The sequence below is a fragment of the Epinephelus lanceolatus genome, chromosome 6, assembly GCF_041903045.1.
Source record: "Epinephelus lanceolatus isolate andai-2023 chromosome 6, ASM4190304v1, whole genome shotgun sequence".
Taxonomy (NCBI): domain Eukaryota; kingdom Metazoa; phylum Chordata; class Actinopteri; order Perciformes; family Serranidae; genus Epinephelus; species Epinephelus lanceolatus.
In genome coordinates this window covers 47,408,246-47,429,490 of record NC_135739.1, presented here as the reverse complement: position 1 = coordinate 47,429,490, position 21,245 = coordinate 47,408,246, and the positions used below count along the sequence as shown (strand labels likewise).

The 21,245-nt window shown below is 42.8% G+C and overlaps 1 protein-coding gene and 1 long non-coding RNA gene across 4 annotated transcripts; one reads left to right on the top strand and one right to left on the bottom strand.

Annotated features, from left to right (window-relative positions):
- Nucleotides 1-1,941: 1,941 nt before the first annotated feature.
- LOC144463767 (uncharacterized) lies at nt 1,942-2,481 on the bottom strand. The gene is made up of 3 exons (XR_013491771.1): nt 2,416-2,481; nt 2,151-2,302; nt 1,942-2,027 (listed from the first exon to the last, which is right to left on the bottom strand). It is a non-coding gene; the product is annotated as an uncharacterized LOC144463767 (long non-coding RNA).
- An 8,269-nt stretch (nt 2,482-10,750) lies between these two features.
- Nucleotides 10,751-20,754, top strand: hyi (hydroxypyruvate isomerase). Of its 3 annotated transcripts, none has more exons than XM_078169087.1 (9): nt 10,751-11,047; nt 11,158-11,269; nt 14,896-15,010; nt 17,183-17,261; nt 18,392-18,441; nt 18,535-18,604; nt 18,983-19,117; nt 19,201-19,280; nt 20,076-20,754. In XM_078169087.1, the coding sequence occupies exons 1-8, from the start codon at nt 10,849-10,851 to the stop codon at nt 19,257-19,259; spliced, it is 819 nt and encodes a 272-aa protein (XP_078025213.1). In that variant the 5' UTR covers nt 10,751-10,848; the 3' UTR covers nt 19,260-19,280; nt 20,076-20,754. The 3 variants fall into 3 exon arrangements, with proteins under 3 accessions (XP_078025213.1, XP_078025214.1, XP_033478682.1); XM_078169088.1 differs by having other exon boundaries at nt 19,201-19,285; XM_033622791.2 differs by having other exon boundaries at nt 10,752-11,047; nt 19,201-19,255.
- Nucleotides 20,755-21,245: the final 491 nt, after the last annotated feature.

The window sequence follows — 21,245 nt, the reverse complement described above, 5'->3', positions numbered from 1 at the left end:
TGAGCACAAGAAGCACTTCCCATGCTGGGTCACCTTCAGGGATTTTCGATCCAACCATGAGTGGCAAGAGTCGCAGCAAAGCCCAGTTCTCGTGGGCATTGCCGCCCACACTTTTCCGTTGGGTAAAGTTCACAGGGACAGGCTGTGGTGCATCGGTTTTGTCTGACCATTTATAGGGGAACTCTTTGATGCATTTGTTCAGCTCTTCAAGAGTGAAGTATTTGTTCTGAATGAACACTCTTAGGCACAGTGCTATTTCTAGGGGCACTATACCTTCAAAGAGATCATGCAACACATCAGGCGGATACCCAGACAAAACATGAAAATATTTCAGTTTTGCTGTCAGTGCACACTGTCTCTTCACTCCATACACATGCATCAAACTATCATTCTCCTGTAAAGCCTGAATATGCAGTGTGTGTTGTTCTTTCGTTCTGGGTGGGAATGCCCCTGTTCTCACTTCACCATCTTGAAACTGTGACTTTTCACCTAGACAAAATCTGCAGACGTATGAACTGGAAAAGCTCTCAACAAATCCCCCCATAGAATGGGCACTGAGATTGTCTGCAACCACACTAAACACTGTGCCTTTGACTCTTCTGCCCAATGCTGGAACATACAGTCCTTCCTCCTCTAAGACCACAAGATCTTTGAGCAGTGGCTCCAACACAGCACTGTAACCAAATCTCTTCACATCCTCAGCCTTGCACAGAATTGCTAAGAAGATTGAGTTTAGTTCAGATCTGAGAAATGAGGGGACATCAGCTAACACCCAATACACAGCTGTGATTTTGTGTTTTTTCCTGGATGTACCAAGAGGATTGCAAATCTCAAAGTCATCCACATAAAGATTGAGAGCAATTGTAAGGTCACTTCCTGAGAACAGCTCATTGGTTTTGTAAAAGGTGCCGTCATGAAATGACTTGTACACAGTTCTGAGCTTCTGCCTCACTCAAGATCAGGTCCTGTATATCTTTCCTGCTAAAAACCTGAAGTAAAGACTTTAGAATGGGGACATACTGGAAGCTGCTCTCTCTACTAAGAACATACTCAATCGGTTCAACGACAGAAAAGTGTTCATTAAAATACTTTCTTCTTTTGAAGGCAGAGGAAAGACGACCACCATCACGGAGGGCAGAGCTAATAGGGTTAGCACCACAGATGTCGTTCACCATTTCAGACACAATGGCTTCATCAATTTCACACTTGTGTCTCTTCAAGCAAGACTGTAAAATGTCTTTCATGATGGGAGCAGAGGCTGAATGAGAAATAAAATGCAACTCCTCTACAAGCTCATCAATGCATTGGTTGGGTACATGAAACGAACTCTCTAATTTCAACATTAAATGAGCCAAGCTTCTTTCAATCAACTTTGGCAGTACTCTTACATCATCATCTCTAATCTCATCAATGTCAGACTGTTCACCCTCCTGATTAACTCCATCACTGCACTGATCTGCTTGTGAAGGGTTTTCATACCTCTTTAACACGTCATATTTGAACTCATCTAATGAGTGGGGAGTATGCTTGTGATTTCTATGCGAAGCAAAGGTTCCATAGATATTAGTTTTGAAATTGCAGTTTTTGAAAACACAGGTGACAGTTTCTTGCTTTTTCAAATGTTGATGGAGGTGTTCAAAATACTCTTTTTCAGTGGAGAATGTGCCCACATTACAGAACTGGCAACAGAAACTGAGTATTTCAGAGGTTCTCACTCTTGTTGAGTGAGTTGAGTGTTTCCTTGATATATGTGATTTCAGGCTACCCCATGATTTAAATGAACAAAAACAATCAAGGTAAGGACATGGCAGAGGTTGCACACCGGAGATATGACGTAACCTATAATGTTTCAACAACTCGTCTTTAGTAGGGGTCGCAAATTTACAGATTTTGCAAGGCCAATCCATATTTGATGTTTCTGTCTCACTCCATGCTTGTTCACACTTACTTCAGGAGGCTGACCACGTCTCAACTTGAACCCCTTGGTCCACGACACCAGAACACTGCATCACACCAGAAAGCCATGCCTGCGCACACACACACACAAGACAGTATTTTCAATTTCACTTGCGAGTCTTCAATACAGTGACTAAGTAAGTTTCACCTGTGTCTTCGTCACTAATTGTAGATGGAATCAGACCGCTCCTCACCTCAGGGGAAGGAGAAGGTGATGTCTAGCTTGTCCTGAGAGGCTGACCACGTCTCAACTTGAACCCTTGGTCCACGACACCAGGATACCAGGAGAAGATGAAGGCTAGAGTTTTTTTGTCCCTGCAAAGCACACGGCAAAGTCACTGAAGACCTAAGTAGGGAGATAAATTAAGTAAAATGATTCAAGGAGGTGTGTGTGAATACAACTGATTTATTTACTACAGATCTGACTGAGTTACTAATGTGTTAATGTTTCTGTCTCACCTCGTACTTCTTCACAGCTTTCTTCAGGAGGCTGACCACGTCTCAACTTGAACCCTTGGTCCACGACACCAGGATACCAGGAGAAGATGAAAAATGAAATTACTTTTATGAGGCTTTTTTTTTTTTTTACACTTTTGAAACAGCTTTTCCAATCAGTATTTATTTTTTTAGCACCCTTTTTAAATTGTAATATATTTCTCTGTTAAACATACATCTAACATTCATCTTTTAATATATTTCCCTTTCAAAGCATTTAATTGAACTGTCACTGCCGGGTGATGTGTGTGCATGCGGTGCATGCAACATTTTCATTCATAAAATGCTAAAATCGGGGACATTTTCGGGGACAGCTTTAGCTGGGACAGGTCATCCAAAACAGGGACTGTCCCCGGAAATCGGGGACGTCTGGTCACCCTACCATAGGCTGCACAAAAGTCTGGCATCTTTCATGGCTCGGACCGCGGTTGAACTTCACCCTGTAACGTTACCAAGATGGCGGTGCTGTTGACGTACGATGAGAAGCGGAAGGCGGCATCTTGTTAAAGGGTATATATATAACAACGCCACTAGAGTAAATGTTGGTACTTTAACGTTACTTACATTTATAAACCAAACCTGGGGTCCTGCGCTCCTCCTGTAACAATGGGATTGCACTGTTGCCAACTCCTCAGTAAGAAAAGTAGCTATTGGCTGTCCTAAAAGTCGCTAGAAGTCGCTAAATGACGTCATCGCCTAATTTGCATAATTGTCCATATGCATGTAATTGTAATGGATGCTGTAGGAGAGAGGAATAACATCGTGGGAGAGACAAAAACTGAGTAAAAAAACACCCTGAATATGTTTAGAACTACAAATGAACCTTTTTTCAGTGATTTATATTAGACAAAGAAAATTTTACATTTACATCCCGCCCGGACTGTAAACCAGGTCGGGATCAGCCAGCGGCGGCTCCGCGCATGTGCGATTCACTTGCAGTCTGGACGTGGAGGGGTTAACGTCTCCTGCTCTGACTGCTGCTGGTAGGGAGAACTGGGCCATCTGTGAGTGCTTTGGGGCGAGAGAGGAGCTCACGGCAGCATCCGCTGCCCGTTGAGAAGACTAAGAATGATACGTGCTCTCACAACAGAGTCTCCAGAAGTCTTCAATAACATCAGAAAAAGTCGCTAGATTTGTCACTAGTCGCTTTTTTGAAAAAGAGTCGTTAGAGGGGTCTGAAAAGTCGCTAAATATAGCGACAAAGTCGCTAAGTTGGCAACACTGTGGGATTGTTCCGTACTGTTGTTTACACACGGACTGCATTAGTTGAAGCACCGCACATGCGCAGTTGTTGTTGTACCTGCAATGAGATTAGATTGCATTGTAAGAGTGACTTACGGCAAGTGTTAAATAAAGTCCCTGTGAGTAAGGGTAATACTCGACCGTCCAGTTTGTATAGTCTAGAAGAGGCAGAGCAAACTGAAACATGGTGGCAGCGGTCCGGCTGACGACCAGCGGATTTACAGCGTGAAACACCGTAACTACCGACACGCAGCCCAGATGAGAGTGTGGAAGAATACACACGGGTTCACAAGTGAGACATGGAGGGATTAAAACCACCCGCACAGTGGGATATGGACGCAAGCAACCTGGCGAAGTCCTGGAAATCATGGAAAGAGGAGTTTACTCTTTACATGGGACTAGCAATGCCAGACGCGGACGAGACTGCCAGAGTGATGCTGTTTCACTACCTCATCGGGGAGCGTGGAAGAGAGCTCTGCAACACGCTAATGAGTGGTGTGAGTACAGCAAACAGGACTGTGGATCGTATGTTAGCAAGGTTTGATGAACATTGCACTCCCAAAATCAATGAGACTGTGGAAAGATATCGCTTTTTTGCAAGGAATCAAGGTCCAAATGAAACGATCGACAAATACGTCGCAGATTTGAGGATGCTAGCCAGCACCTGCAATTTCGGTGGGCTACAAGACTCCCTTATTAGGGATAGGATCGTTTGTGGCACACACAGTTCAAGTTGGAGAGAAAGACTACTCAGAGAGGATGATCTGACACTGGATAAATGCCTGCAGGTGTGTAGAGCTATGGAAATCTCCCGTGAGCACAGCAAGACTATTGAGGGACAAGTGGTGGAGGAAGTTCATGCTTTCCAGCGGAAAATAAAGACAGACAAAAGTACAGAAATATCATGCAAATTTTGTGGCAGAATGCATGAAAGACAGAAAACAAAATGCCCTGCTTTTGGGAAAAGATGCAAAAAGTGTGGGAAAGAAAACCACTTCGCAGTGACCTGCAGGAGCAAATCGAGTCACAGAGAACAGAGGAAGAAAGTGCACGCTGTTGCAGAACAGGACTCAGACTCCTGTGAGGATATAATGACAGTCACAGCAGTTACACAGGAGACGGAGGCTGTGAATCACTTAAAGGACATGAGAATGACACAGAATGAAACGCAGCAATTGTTTGCTGGAATGATGATCAACAACAACCTGGTGAACTTTCAAATTGACTATGGAGCGACATGCAATGTTATACCAGTACACATGCTAAATCCAGACACACAGATTGAACACACAGATAAAGTGCTAGTGATGTACAACAAGTCCAAGTTGCAAATGCAAGGTCAAAGTAAGAAATCCCAGAAACCAGAAGTTGTACAGACTGGAGTTTCAAGTTGTGGGAGAGGACTGTAAAACACCCCTGCTTGGCAGGAAAGCTAGTGAAGCCATGAAACTCATTAAAGTACAGTATGAGAACATATTTGCCACTGACTGTATTGTGTCCACAACTGACACCAGTGAGTCTACATGGACTTTAGACGAGATAATGACTGAGTTCAAGGATGTGTTCACAGGGGATGGATGCTTGGAAGGAGAATACAAAATGGAGATTGACTCCACTGTCGAACCTGTGAAACTCCCAAAGCGAAGAGTCCCTGTGGCTATGATGAAACCCCTACGAGAGGAATTACAGAGTCTTGTGGACAGAGAGATTATTGCACCAGTTGACTGCAGTACAGATTGGATAAGTGGCATGGTATCTGTGCAGAAACCAAATGGAAAGCCCAGAATCTGCATCGACCCAAGACCGTTAAACAGGGCTCTGAATCCAAATAAACACAAGAAGTTTGTGCTCTAAAAAAAAAAACAAACAAACAAACAAAAAAAAGGATCAGCACTCAGTGAATAACCTCCTAAGCCCTACGATAAGCTATTATGGCAAGGCTTAACTATACAGACCAGTGAGCAGTGATAACTAACATGTCTTTGGGGTCATCAGGTGGGAACCTCCTTTCACCGGTGTTTCGTCTAGTTGGTCCCACGACACCTCCAGGAGGCTAGACTCTGACGTCCCAGAGACACTCCCCTAATGCCAGGTCTCACTGCTCCCCGCACCGACCCAATAACCTCCTTTACCTTACCTATGCTACCACAGAGGAGGTAGACCCAGGGAAGGAAGCCTTGTTAGGCTATCACACTCCCCCGCCGGGTTAGGCTGTACAGTCTACCTCCCCAAGACGAGCCCTCACAACAATGACACCTCCAGGAGGCTGGACAGTGATCTCAGCCCAAACAGCACTGCCACCTTCAACCAAACCCAGGCTCCGTACATGCGAGCTCCAGGTAGAAGCAATGCTGATACTAGCTTTCCTGTCACATTCACCACACTCTATTTCACACGCTACATAGCATAACTACAATATAAGCTAAAGTTAAAGGAGCTAACTGGACTTACAGGATCAGCAAACACACTCACCTTGCCGCATGGCCTCAAACAAAATGGATTCCAATAGGCCACTCCCACACTTAAATACTTCCTCTTCCTGGATTTCTCCTGACAGGAAGTGGATCTCTCCACCTGATCTCAAGGAGTTATGTGCCCTGCTTAGTAGTTCCCCCTGCTGGCCCCCAGCTGACATTATTTCTTCTCTTATAGATAAACTGGCTGGCTCTGGCTGCTTCATCTGACATTTCCCTCACTGTCTTCCTCAAACTCTGTCCCCGCACTCCGAGTTCCCCCAGGAGTGAGACAGCTGATCTTGCTATGAATCCCCTACACCCCACTTCCACTGGACAAATCCTAGTCTTCCATCCTCGCTGCTCAGCTTCTGCTCCTAAGTCTGCATATCTAAGCTTTTTTCTTTCATAGGCTTCTTCCACTGAGTCTTCCCAAGGAACTGTCAGCTCAATGAAATAAACTATCTGTTGACTCACTGACCACAACACTAAGTCAGGCCTCTGCCTGGTACAGACTATTTCCTGAGGAACAACAAGCTTTCCCCCTAAATCTACTTGCATTGAAACGAAACCATTTCCCACTGCCTACTATAGATGACATTTTGCCAGACATGTCAAGGGCAAAAGTTTTCACTGTCTGCGATGTAAAACATGGATTCTGGCATGTGAAGCTAGCAGCAGAATCAAGCTACCTTACCACTTTTGCCACACCTTTTGGGAGATTTAGATGGCTCAGGATGCCAATGGGTATCAGCCCAGCGCCAGAGGTTTTTCAACGCAAGCTGATGCAAGCACTGGAAGGCTTTCCAGGCATCCACATCATAGCGGATGATGTTCTCATCACAGGAGAAGGTGAAACAATGCAGAGCGCGAGTCTAGACCATGACAACAAACTCAGACAGTTCCTTCGGAGATGCAGAGAGAGGAACATCAAGCTAAATGCAGACAAACTCAAGCTCAGAAAGCAGGAGGTGCCTTACATCGGACACCTTCTCACAGCTGAGGGTTTGAAAGTCGATCCTGAGAAGGTTCGAGCCATCACAGACATGCCACCACCTACAGACGTTAAAGGCGTCCAGAGACTAGTAGGGATGGTGAACTATTTAACCAAGTTTTATGAACACCTCTCAGACGACTGCGAGATACTGAGGCAGCTCACACACAAGGAGAGTCTGTGGGAGTGGTCTGATGTGCAGGAAAGTGCATTCAAGAGACTAAAAGACAAAATAACACAGGTACCGGTCTTAAAATACTATGAGCCAGAGATGGAGCTGACACTGCAGTGCGACACCAGTGAAACCGGGCTGGGAGCAGCTTTGACGCAAAATGGCAGGCCTGTGGCGTATGTGAGCAGGGCACTCACACCAACAGAAAGGGGTTATGCCCAGATTGAAAAAGAGTGCCTCGCTATAGTATTTGGGATGGAAAAGTTCCATCAGTATACATATGGCCGACCTGTTAATGTACAATCAGACCACAAACCACTTGAAAATATCATCAAAAAACCACTGTGGAATGCACCAAAACGACTTCAGAGAATGTTGTTGAGACTGCAAAAATATGACTTAAATGTCACTTATGTTCCAGGTCGTGACATGCTACTGGCCGACACATTGAGCAGAGCATATCTGAAAGACAGCCACAAGAACCAGATAGACTTGGAGATTGAGGTTGTCAACATGGTGGCTTTTGTACCAATCTCAGCAGAGAGGCTGAGTGAGATACGTGCTGCAACACAGGCAGACAAAAAGCTGCAGACCCTGATCAACACCATACAGAAAGGGTGGGAACGATACAAGAAAGATGTACCTGTTGGCATAATGCAGTACTTTTCCTTTCAGGATGAACTGAGCACCCAAGATGGACTTGTTTTCAGGGGAGAGAGAGTTGTCATCCCTGAATCACTACAGGGAGACATCACCCAACGGATTCACTCATCACATCTGGGGATTGAGGGATGCTTGAGGAGGGCAAGAGAATGCATTTATTGGCCAGATATGAATGAACACATAAGAACATTTGTGACAAAGTGTGACATATGCAGGTCAGCAGATCATAAATAGCAGAAAGAAACACTTCAGCCGCACGAGATCACAGACAGACCACGGGCTAAAGTGGGTACTGACCTCTTTAGTTTTGAAGGCAGAGATTATCTGATAACAGTAGACTACTTTTCCAACTTTTGGGAAATTGATTACCTCCCAGACACAATGTCCAGCACAGTTATCAGGAAGTTAAAAGCACACTTTGCCAGACAGGGGATCCCAGACATTGTCATTTCTGACAATGGGCCCCAGTATTCATCCAGAGAGTTCAAAAAATTCAGCCAAAATTGGGAATTCACTCACATCACTTCCTCACCTGGCTACCCGCAAGGTAACGGGAAAGCAGAATCAGCTGTAAAGACAGCCAAGCGGCTTATGAAGAAGGCGAAAATGTCTGGACAGGATCCATACCTGTCCATACTTGATCATAGGAACACCCCAACACAAGGGCTGAATGCAAGTCCGGCACAGAGGCTCTTAAGTAGAAGGACAAGGACTCTGCTGCCCACCAAAGAGAGTCTTTTGAAGCCAAAGGTGATGGACATCAGAGCAGGACTCGTACATAACCAACAAAGACAAGCAAAGTACTACAATCGTACAGCAAAGGACATGGAGACGCTAAGAGCTGGGGACTGTGTGCGAGTTCAGCCACTTCAGCCAAACACAACCTGGAAGAAAGCAACGGTGATGACCCCGGTGGGTCATAGATCCTACAAAGTGGAACTGGACACAGGCAGTGTCCTGAGAAGGAATCGCCGTCACCTCAGGCGAGCCATGGACACTGAGACAGTTGATCCAACACCAACGAGGCCTGTGGATACAGGAGAGACACAGGTGCCCGTGTCTACACAGGACACTGGTAACCATCACAGTGTTATTACACGGTCGGGACGAGTAGTTCAGAAACCTAGATACTTAAATGAGTTTGTGTGTAAATGAGGGGACAGTGACATGAAAAAAAAATGTTCCTAAACTTTCATACGGTAATTTTATTTGTTTATGAAAAGCTACACTGTATAGAGTTTATAATGTAAGTGTTTGAAAGCTATGGTTAAGTTGCACTTTATACCCAGAGGATATGTTGTATTTGTGAATATGAAGTGTTTAAGGAGTTGACACAAAGATATTCTGCTATCAGAAGAAGACTGAACAAAGAGAGAGAGAGAATGAAAATCTTTTTCTTTCACTGTTGTTTATTTTGTTTAAAAGAAAAGGGATGTAACAATGGGTTTGTTCCGTACTGTTGTTTACACACGGACTGCATTAGTTGAAGCACCGCACATGCGCAGTTGTTGTTGTACCTGCAATGAGATTAGATTGCACTGTAAGAGTGAGTTACGGCAAGTGTTAAATAAAGTCCCCGTGAGTAAGGGTAATACTCGACCGTCCAGTTTGTATAGTCTAGAAGAGGCAGAGCAAACTGAAACACCTCTGACTCATGTGGTTGTTTAGTTCTTCTTCTCCTCTCACAAAACACGACCGCATTGCATTGTGGTATACCGTATACCACTAAAAGATTCTGTGGCGGTACGCAGTACCAGGAAGATGGGAGAGCGGCTGCCTGCTATAAAGCCCTCATTCAGAACCAGTCACGGCCGCACTCTGGGTCAGAAAATAGATCCGCTAGCAATATGCAGTCTTGAAAACTACTTTGTCTGTTTAAAAATTGCTTTTAACTCATTCCGAATTGTTTCTGAACTGTCCGTGCTGTGATTTAGTCCATGCTGGACGGAGCCTTGGCCGGGCATCTCCCTCTCGTCCTCAAGGCTCTTGCCCTGCTTCTCTCCCCCTCCCCTCGGAGAGAGCCCGGTGGTCTCTTCTGCGCCCAGCCTTCAAAACGTGTTCCACACGTTTAATGTCTTTACGTTCGTTGCAAAATGTCCCAATTAAAATCAGTAGGAGAGTAAGCAGTTGTGTTTCGTGTTATTTTGTTCAATTTTAACGATACAGAACAGCTCGGAAAAGAAACTGCTTATGATCTAACGACCGGAGAGTTCACTCAGCAGTACGTGAGTGCGCATGCGCTTCTACTTCCGAAATACAGCGGTTGCTATGGGGATCGGTGCGTTTGATTTAATGCACTGGGACGTAACGTCGGCAACAACGGGAACGCCCACAAATGTAATGTAACAGCCGGTTAGAGCCGAGGGGGAAAACAATCCCGCCCCCCCCCCGTCTGCTATACAGACAGTAATTACAGTGATTTTGAAGGAGTAATTAAGTTAATCTTCTCTTAAGTGGATGTAATATGTAGAGATGCCATCTAGGCCGTTTTTCTTCGTTTTTTTTAAAGTCTATATTTTGCTTTACAAAAACGTGAAAAAGCAGCTGTGACCAAGCTATCACGAGGTGAGTAGCATTGTAAGCATAATTAATAGCGACATACTTCAGTTTGTCTGTGTGTTTTTGTATGCAAGCGGGTCTGCTGCGGTCTGCTGACAGTCCAAAATGGCGGCGGTAGGACGAAACCATGGGCGAGTCTGTTGTTCTATTGAGCTTCGCCTCTTGGTATCCATGCTCTTTGCCCTCACGATGGCGGAGCGGGAACAGTTTCCGGGGCATGGGACAAGGAAGAAGGCGGGCAAGGCGGCAAGCGCACGTAAGAATAATGAGAAGGACCCTGAACGTAGGGTCATTGCCCTGGCTGAAAACTCAGGATGGCTCCACTGAAGTTGTGTGCGAATATTTCGTGGCTGTTCACGGAGCTCCCAGATTTCAGTCAGAGAATATACGCGGCTGCCTCGGCTGGCTTTCAGGCGGTGGAGGCAGCCTGGCTCTACGACTCCGACCTGCAGGAGCTTCAGAGAGCCAGAGAGGCTACAGGAGTGGAGGTAGTCCTCATCAACACCCCGCCTGGTAACATTACACAGCACACACACCGAGCTTCAGTCAGCAGCCTTTCACTTCAACCACTGAAATGCTTAGCAATGTTCAGAGGATGATGATAAGGTATATGTGTGTTGCAGGAAATACTAAGAAGGGTGAACTTGGTTTGGGAGCAGTTCCAGGCAGAGAGGCAGAGTTCAGACAGGGTCTGGATCAGGCTCTGAAGTATGCCAGAGCGTTGAACTGTACAAGGTGAGGCGTGGCCGAGTGAAGGCAACTTTAATATATCGGCCGTGGTTCTTAACACTGGACTGTTTTAATTATTGAAGTAGCCTGTTTAGTATCACAGAGACTTGTGGTCAGTGGGATGTGAGAATTCTTAAAATAACATCTGTACGGATTGTTGTTGTCTTTTTTTTCCTCTGAAAATGTGAACCTTATTGTCAAACACAATTTATTTAGTCTCTGTAGTTGAAAGGACAGGTCTGCCCTGCAGCACCAAACTGAGATTATGCTGATTTATATGAGAAATCATGTAGACTAGAGGTTGAACCATGAACAGAAATTACATATCACCTGTAAATCATTTTAATAAATTAATCTATCATAATGAAAACAAGGCACGGTTCACATAGGCATTTCTAGCCCATTTTTGGGGGTGCTGAAGCACCCCTAAATTGAACCCCTGCACCCCTAAAATTTGAGAGATTTAAAAAAATATATATTTTTTTACTGTATGTCCCTTGTTAACAAGCGAGAAAAGTGTCAAAACCATACAGTACTTGGATGCAACGTAATATTTTAACAACAAAAATACAGCAGCAGCATTTTTGGTATTTTTGGTACTCACTATAGGGGGCTAGTTTACTCCAGAAACATACAGTACAGGCCAAAAGTTTGGACACACCTTCTCATTCAATGCGTTTTCTTTATTTTCATGACTATTTACATTGTAGATTCTCACTGAAGGCATCAAAACTATGAATGAACACATGTGGAGTTATGTACTTAACAAAAAAAGGTGAAATAACTGAAAACATGTTTTATATTCTAGTTTCTTCAAAATAGCCACCCTTTGCTCTGATTACTGCTTTGCACACTCTTGGCATTCTCTCCATGAGCTTCAAGAGGTAGTCACCTGAAATGGTTTCCACTTCACAGGTGTGCCTTATCAGGGTTAATTAGTGGAATTTCTTGCTTTATCAATGGGGTTGGGACCATCAGTTGTGTTGTGCAGAAGTCAGGTTAATACACAGCCGACAGCCCTATTGGACAACTGTTAAAATTCATATTATGGCAAGAACCAATCAGCTAACTAAAGAAAAACAAGTGGCCATCATTACTTTAAGAAATGAAGGTCAGTCAGTCCGGAAAATTGCAAAAACTTTAAATGTGTCCCCAAGTGGAGTCGCAAAAACCATCAAGCGCTACAACGAAACTGGCACACATGAGGACCGACCCAGGAAAGGAAGACCAAGAGTCACCTCTGCTTCTGAGGATAAGTTCATCCGAGTCACCAGCCTCAGAAATGGCAAGTTAACAGCAGCTCAGATCAGAGACCAGATGAATGCCACACAGAGTTCTAGCAGCAGACCCATCTCTAGAACAACTGTTAAGAGGAGACTGCGCCAATCAGGCCTTCATGGTCAAATAGCTGCTAGGAAACCACTGCTAAGGAGAGGCAACAAGCAGAAGAGATTTGTTTGGGCCAAGAAACACAAGGAATGGACATTAGACCAGTGGAAATCTGTGCTTTGGTCTGATGAGTCCAAATTTGAGATCTTTGGTTCCAACCGCCGTGTCTTTGTGAGACGCAGAAAAGGTGAACGGATGGATTCCACATGCCTGGTTCCCACTGTGAAGCATGGAGGAGGAGGTGTGATGGTGTGGGGGTGTTTTGCTGGTGACACTGTTGGGGATTTATTCAAAATTGAAGGCACACTGAACCAGCATGGCTACCACAGCATCCTGCAGCGACATGCCATCCCATCCGGTTTGCGTTTAGTTGGACGATCATTTATTTTTCAACAGGACAATGACCCCAAACACACCTCCAGGCTGTGTAAGGGCTATTTGACCAAGAAGGAGAGTGATGGAGTGCTGCGGCAGATGACCTGGCCTCCACAGTCACCGGACCTGAACCCAATCCAGATGGTTTGGGGTGAGCTGGACCGCAGAGTGAAGGCAAAGGGGCCAACAAGTGCTAAACACCTCTGGGAACTCCTTCAAGACTGTTGGAAAACCATTTCAGGTGACTACCTCTTGAAGCTCATGGAGAGAATGCCAAGAGTGTGCAAAGCAGTAATCAGAGCAAAGGGTGGCTATTTTGAAGAAACTAGAATATAAAACATGTTTTCAGTTATTTCACCTTTTTTTGTTAAGTACATAACTCCACATGTGTTCATTCATAGTTTTGATGCCTTCAGTGAGAATCTACAATGTAAATAGTCATGAAAATAAAGAAAACGCATTGAATGAGAAGGTGTGTCCAAACTTTTGGCCTGTACTGTACATACTGTTTATGTGTATGTTGAGGAGTTGCTGTATCAAAATGAGTTATCCTCCCCCAGAAATTAGGGTTATGATATGTTTCTTTTATGATTCCAATCCATTCCTCTTTTGCTGTGACTCAGCATTTAAATAACCTTTATCAGATTTGATGGTTTAGTCACAGACTTTCCCAAAAAGTGTTGTGCTTTTCTTTCACAAATGTGGGAATGAAATTGAGTTAAAATGTACAAAACAGTGAAATTTATCTTGCCTGGCCGGGCAGCTCTCTGGGTGCTCAGCACCCCTAAACCTCTGATCCTAGAATCGCCCCTGGTGGTTCATCTCGAACGAGCCTGATGGTATGAGTTTCCTCTGTGCTTTTCCTCCTATGACACGTCCAAATGTCTGCTGTGAAAAAGGCCTGTTATCTCAAGTGGAACTCAATCTTGTATAATAGCAGTAGTGGTAATGCAGTAGGGGGTCCCTGCTCTGTCCCGCTCTCAGTCCCCAAGAAGTGTGCTGGGATCCGAGGCCAGTTTTTGTTGTGTCCAAAGATTCCTGGTCTGCCACATGATGCCACTGGGTCCAAAAAGACTTTTTCCCCTAGACACATATATTGTGAAAGAGATCATTTATATCTGTAAATCAGTGGATACATTTTTTTGAGCTTCGAAACCACCCTGTATTGACTCATTCCGCTATGAGGATTTGATCCATTTGGAAAGTCTAGAAGAGCTGCAAGATTAATTAATTTTATCCCAATTCAGGTAATTTTATTACACAAAACAGAGCTTTTTTGGCTTCCTGTGCCACTTAGCAACATTAATAGGAATGAAAAGGGCCCCACCTCTAATGCTGTATCCAGGTCTCTTCATGGCCTGCAACCAATTTGACTCAAAAGCATTGACTATCATCATAGATAAAGACATGTCAAGCTTTTTACTCCAAAGAAAATTATCACTTTCATGTATTTTCATTATGATTCACTTGTTAGCTGATTTTACTTACCTGAAATTAAATGTGTACCGCAGATGCAGTGGTCTGATCTCAGTGTACACTTCTTTCCATTCACAGCACTTATTCACCTGTACAGACATTTAGTATCAGGTGTGTTCAGCTTTTTTTCCCTGCTACTTTGAGTAACATTGACTTTTCCAGTGATTCTGATGAAATATCACTATTTTAAGCTTAGATTTGATTGTGTTACTTAATGGAAGCCTTCGTCACACATGATGTGTTCAAGGACCGTCGGACATGTAACAATTCAACAGTATTTTCCGTTTTCACAGTTTTTGGCCATAATAGGTGCAATTTTGGTTTTTAAATAAAAGGATTTTAATTTTTCAGATTTGCATATGTGTATGAAGTATTTGCCATGAATTTCTCAGGATCCACCTGATGGCAGGGAGGGTTCCTGGGGGCTCACACAGAACAGCGGTTGCCAAGGAGATGGAATCCATCTTTGTGCAGAATCTAAACTATGCTGCTGATATCCTATCAAAGGTTGGTGCCCTTCTCTGTCCAACATTACAACTCCTGGCAGTATGAATGTGGTGAAACTGGATTTCTACAGAAATTTAGTGGGATACTGCAAAGACAAAGGACTATGGAAGATTAAAACAAGTGGAAGATATTAAATATGATTCAACTGATATTTACAGGAATTTGATATGCTACAGGAGATACTATACAATACACCCCGAGAATGAGAAATGTAAGTCTTAGAGGAAAAAACATTCATGAGTACCCATCACTAATTTGTGATTTTGATTACATTAGTCATGCACATGAATGAACTGACCACAATGTTAAACAGTATTGTAATATTTGAAAAAATTATAAAGTTGTTAAAGAGGCAACAGATAGGATTCGTTTATTTTTTTTTTTAGCTTGGTGCCACCTAGCCTCAGCGGTGTTGCTCGCACTGTCACAACGACCAAATTGACCGTGGGGATCAGAGATAATCAATAAAATGTAGGCTGTAAAGCCACCAGTATACCACTATGTATATGTAGAATGAGAAGGTGTGTGGACACTCTACTAAATAAATGAGTAAAGAGACCGAGCAACAATCATCAGATTTATCTGAAGAAAAAACAAATCGTAATGCAAATAATTATACTACAATGCACAGTACCAGTACAAACAGCTCACAGTAAATGATACCAATATGTACAGTATCAGTACAAACAACAGTAGACACGTAAGGGATAATGTATAGTGAGCCAGTGACTGTTGAAAAATAACTCCCAACAAGGGAATGGACGCGCAGCAGAGTTATTTTTCAACTGTCACTGGCTCACTATACATTATCCCGCTTAGAACATGGCTTACTACTAAAACATTCAAATGTTACAACTGGCATCAATATTATTAAATTGCTGGCAGAGTGTATTGACAGAGGAGAGGCGTTCACCAGACAAATGGGAGTGGAGGAGAGGATTTTACTCCACCTCTCCCGGTCGGAGATGCTGGGTGCCCAGTAGCTGTGAAGGCTGCCCTCACATTTATGGCCAGTGACCAACATGATCTCCCTGCTCTCCAGGCCAGCTTGGGAGAGCTGTGTGGACTAACGTTAACTGACTTTGATGCACCTCAGTCTAAGGCCTTTGCAATGAAAAGTCCAGTGTTCACTTAGCTGGGTGTAACTTAGCTGGGCGATGTCCGTGGATAGCTGCTTCCGTGAGAAGAGAACAGAAGGAAGGGAGGGGGGTATCACTGTCCGAGGGCTGCCATAGAATGGCAACGAGGATGTCAGCCGACCAACACTCGCTACCCGCTCCCTGGTTGTGGTGATTTGCGATGCTGACCAGCTAGGAATGAACTAGCAGCCAGTACAGTACAGTCCTCTCTCGGCTAGCTAACATTCAGCCGTGTTACTTACTGATCCATTAGAAAGAAAGCTAGCTGGACACCGGTGTTGAAGCCTCTTTGGTCACGGAGCTCCCTCCATCTCTTGAACGCCTGACTGAGGTTTACTCTTGTTTTTCCTCTTCTTCTATCACTCTCCTTTTTGCTCTTTACCTCCTCAGACAGAGGAGCTAGTTTTCTTTTGCTAGGCCATTTTTCACTTGTCTCCAAACTTTGTCCGTCTGCCATTGTGCTCCTGACTCAACTATCTCATGCCCAACTCCTCATAAGGACCAGCTCCAGTCCCTGATTGGCTGACCGACCAGTTTCGCAATACATAACGCGTTTCCTGCTGTAAAGCAGAGTCTTTCCATGAAATTTTGCCCCTGGTGGCAGAAGCTTATTACAAAGATTGCAAAGCCACTAAGTAACCTATGTAAACGCTGATAGTCTGATTTTACTGTGGTCACTACCCTGTGCAACCCACATTATTTTCATAATGATATATTTAGGAAAAGATGCTATCGGTTGCCTCTTTAAATCTGCAAAATCTGAAATGTAACCACATAACTGTCCAAAACCATAACAAAGCTTGTTACATAATTAGTAAGCATTACAAAACATGCCAGTGTTAGCGTAACAGTGTGTTGATGTCACATCACAATCCTGTTAGGATGCATTTCTCTGCAGTGCAGTGTTACAGTACATGGATATTGTAGTATTCATTTAGTTGTTGCATTGCTTAATGTGTCTGACAGTGTTTAAAGTTAAACATCTCATCACCCTCAAAAAATTGTGTCAGGCTACTGTCACTGTTTCTCACAGGAAGGAATCACTGGTTTGATTGAACCAATCAACACAAGGATTACAGATCCCAGGTATTTTCTGGACTCCCCTCATCAGGGTAAGACCACCGGTGCATTCGAATATCCACACCACTATACTATTTAGTATGGGAAAAAAAAAGATTCAGTATGTACCAATACATAGTATGTCAAATGCAGTGTGCCAAAAATAACAGGATGTTCTACTACATCCGGATGAATTTTGCAGTATGCAAGCAAGCATGCTTTTCTGGTTTTTCTGACCCACAGTCCTCTGCACAGCAGAAGATACATCACGTCGACTGAGCCACAGACAGATGACAGCTTGACAGAAGCTCACATCCCAGCTACATCAGCTAATCTCAAGCAGCCCAATCAACTGTTAGAACAGCATTTTTTTTTAACTGAATGCAACTCGTAAAAAAAACACTTGCTGCATTTTTTTTTATTGTTGCCAGACAACCACCCCATCATCTCCTTACCCTAAACCTAAACTTCCATTCATTCATTCAGTATATTCTAATTCCACAAATATGTATGTATGTATGTACGTATGTGGCTGGCTACCGGTTGCAAAGTGGAGCAACCATCGGTCACCATCACCTTCTCTACATGCATGACATCAAGTTGCTTGCTAGTAATGAGCGAGACATCGACTCATTGATCCTCCTCACCAGGATCTACAGCGATGACATCGGAACGTCATTCGGACTAAATAGGTGTGGTCAGATGGTGTCAAAGAGAGGGAAGATGATCAGAACCGAGGGGGTTGAACTACCAGAAAGCAGCATTGCAGATGTTCAGGATAGCTACAAATACCTTGGGGTCCTGCAGGCAAATGGGAACCATGAGGAAGTCGCAAGGAAGTCAGCCACAGCCAAGTACCTGAATAGTCAGCTGAATGGAAAGAACAAGGTCCGAGCCAGTCTGAGTGGATTTTTTTTTAAATATATATGAACAGTTGTCTATGTGAGATTTTTTTCTGAGTCTGAAACCAGATAACTGCAAAAATTTTGATGCATTGAGCGCTCTCTGAATCATACACAAATTTTTAAGTGCTTAGAGATTCCCACCCCTAAGTGTGTGTGTTTGTGTCTTATTTCTCCCACTTCTCTTGGGGAAAACACACCTCCTGTCTGGCATACATAATGTCTGTCTGTCTGCCTGCCATGACTTTTATTTTGGCTCATTCTAATTTTTGTGTCTACAGCTGCCGCAATACTAGAGAAGGTTGGAAAGCCAAATATAAAACTGCAAATGGTGGGTGCTCTGGAAATTTGTCTGAACTTGAAAAGAAAAGAACAAAAATATATGATGAAAATCTTGACTTAACAGATGTCTGAACTGTTTCAGGATGTCTTTCATTGGCAAATAATGGATGGAAACCTGACACAAAACATACACAAGTATTTTCCCATAATTGGTGAGTAAGATTTAAGATAAAATAATTAATACAAATACAAATATTTAATGTCCATACACAAATAAATACAACAGAATAGCAGTCTAATGATAATACAGTGTTACACTGGAAACATGCCCCCTTACTTTGATTTTTGATGGGATTTTTGAATCCAGCCCTCAGTGGGTTGATGATTTTGGTTTTCATTGATCTTGGTTATGTCATTTTGTTCTCAACAAATTATACAGTGTACATCAATTAAGATTTTCAACTTAACTAATTTGTTCATCAAGATCTTATGTGTGATTTAAGTGTTCCCTTAATGTTTTCGAGCAGTGTATAATGATGTTCATGGGTGTTACTGACCACAGAACATGAGTGTAAGAAGTCTTGTCTCAGGTCATGTTCAGATTGCACAGGTTCCAGGCAGGAATGAGCCTGACAGTGCCGGAGAGCTCAACTACAGCTACCTGTTCAGCATGCTGGAAAACCTTGACTACCAGGGATACATAGGCTGTGAATACAAGCCGCTATGTGAGTGCTGTTTTTATTATTTTTGGAAATGGAAATCAATCAGAAAAAAAATCCATCTTTATAATCATCTGTGTCCACTTCAGGCTCCACAAAGGAGGGCCTGGGTTGGATCAAAGATTACTGCACACACAGCAAGTGGTGAGCACAGCTGTCTAGTCACAAAGCTGCGTATGTTTCAAGTGTTCTGCTTAAAGGGGAAGTTCCATTTTTTACAACCTGGATCTTATTTCTGGCATTAAATACGGTTGTTTACTCACCCAGATAAGTTTGGTGTCATTTGGAGTACTTCGGAAGATATTTAGATCTGCGAGAACCGCGTAGATCCATATAGTGGGAATGATCGGGGCACCGACAATGAGGCTCTAAATAACACATTATCTGCAGCGAAACTTGTTCGTTTCACCAATATGTTTTTATGAATCGCTAGAGTTGCTTGTCATCATCTTCCGGGTCATTTATACATATATATTTACATATATATGTATTTACATATATATATATTTACATATATATATATGTATATATATATATATATATATATATATATATATATATATATATATATATATATATGTGTGTGTGTGTATATATATATATATATTTATACATATACATGTGTGTGTATATATATACATATATATATATTTACATATAAATATATATATATATATATATAAATATATATATATATAATGTGTATATATATGTATGTATGTATGTATGTATGTATGTATTTACACAAAATAACTAATTGAGTTGGAATCATTTGCTGACAGCTTGGTCCCCCCCAGTTCAAAAATCCCATCTGCGCCCCTGATTTAATACCAGAAATAAGGTCCAGGTTGTAAAAACGCAACTTTCCCTTTAAAGCCAGGCTTGTTGTACTATGCAATACTACATTACAACTTCTGCTGAAGTTACGCAGAGTAATTTTTTTTATTCTTTTTCCTTTGAACAGATTCCAGTGGCCAATCACACCCATGCAATTTAAATCCAAGTTTGTGCTGTGATGTAGGGACCTGTCATACTGAATATTTCAGTGTTTAAATGACAAATTCCAATCTAAATGCCATGATTAAATGACCAGTGATTCTATTAGTCATTTATTTCTTTCACTTATACTATCCCCAACTAACATTCAATTGGTACATTTTTACTGTCTGTATACCTGAAGCCCAGAAGGCAGCAAGATTGTCCAATATAACTGCCTTTATAACGTGAAAGAGAAGACTGGCTGAGGCCGACATAAAGGGCATTACAGTAATCTAATCGTGAACTGATGAATGCATGAATTGCCTTCTCAAGGTCCTGCCGACTGAGAAAAGGCTTCACTGTGGCCAAGAGATGGCACTGGAAAAAGCTTGTTCTAACAACAGAACTAATCTGTTTATCGAATTTCAAACAATTGTTAAATGTTACCCCAAGAAAAGGGGGCTAGAGTGCTACAGTTTGTTGCAATAACATTCGACATAGGTGAAGTGCCAAACAAAATACATTCAGTTTTGCTGTCGTTGAGGTGCAGAAAGTTTCATGCCAGCCACTGCTTTACGTCACTAATACAGTCCAGTAATTTATTAAATGCAGTACTTTCATTGGGTTTCATGGGCAAATAAATCTGTAAATCATCTGCATAAAAATGGAAAGACAGATTGTGTTTTGTTATTATTGATCCCAGAGATAGCAAATACAATGAAAAGAGGATAGAGCCAAGAATAGATCCCTGTGGCACCCCACAAGGGAGAGATGCATGTGATGAGTGGAGGTCACCAATCATCACAGAGAAGCTCCTATTTGCCAGGTACGACCTAAACCATTGAAGAGCGGTGCTGCAGATGCCTACATACTGCTCTAGGCAAGATACAAGGACTGCATGGTTGACTGTATCAAAGGACGCTGTGAGGTCCAGCAGTACCAGGGTTCCCAGCATCCACAGACAAGGCAATATCATTGTGCACCTTGAACAGTGCTGACTCAGTGCATTGTCGGGCTCTAAAACCAGACTGAAATTGATCAAGAACAGAATTTATCTCTAAAAATAACTGTAATTGTATGAAAACAACTTTTTTTAAGACCTTAGAAAAGGTCAATGGGAGACAGGTCTAAAATTGGACAGCACAGAGGGGTCAAG

Coding starts and splice junctions, on each gene's coding strand:
- hyi (XM_078169087.1), top strand. CDS start 10,849: ATGGCTCCACTGAAGTTGTGTGCGAATATTTCGTGGCTGTTCACGGAG. Junction 15,011..17,182: donor CTGCTGATATCCTATCAAAG/GTTGGTGCCCTT, acceptor TGTTTCTCACAG/GAAGGAATCACTGGTTTGAT. Junction 18,605..18,982: donor CAAGTATTTTCCCATAATTG/GTGAGTAAGATT, acceptor GTCTTGTCTCAG/GTCATGTTCAGATTGCACAG.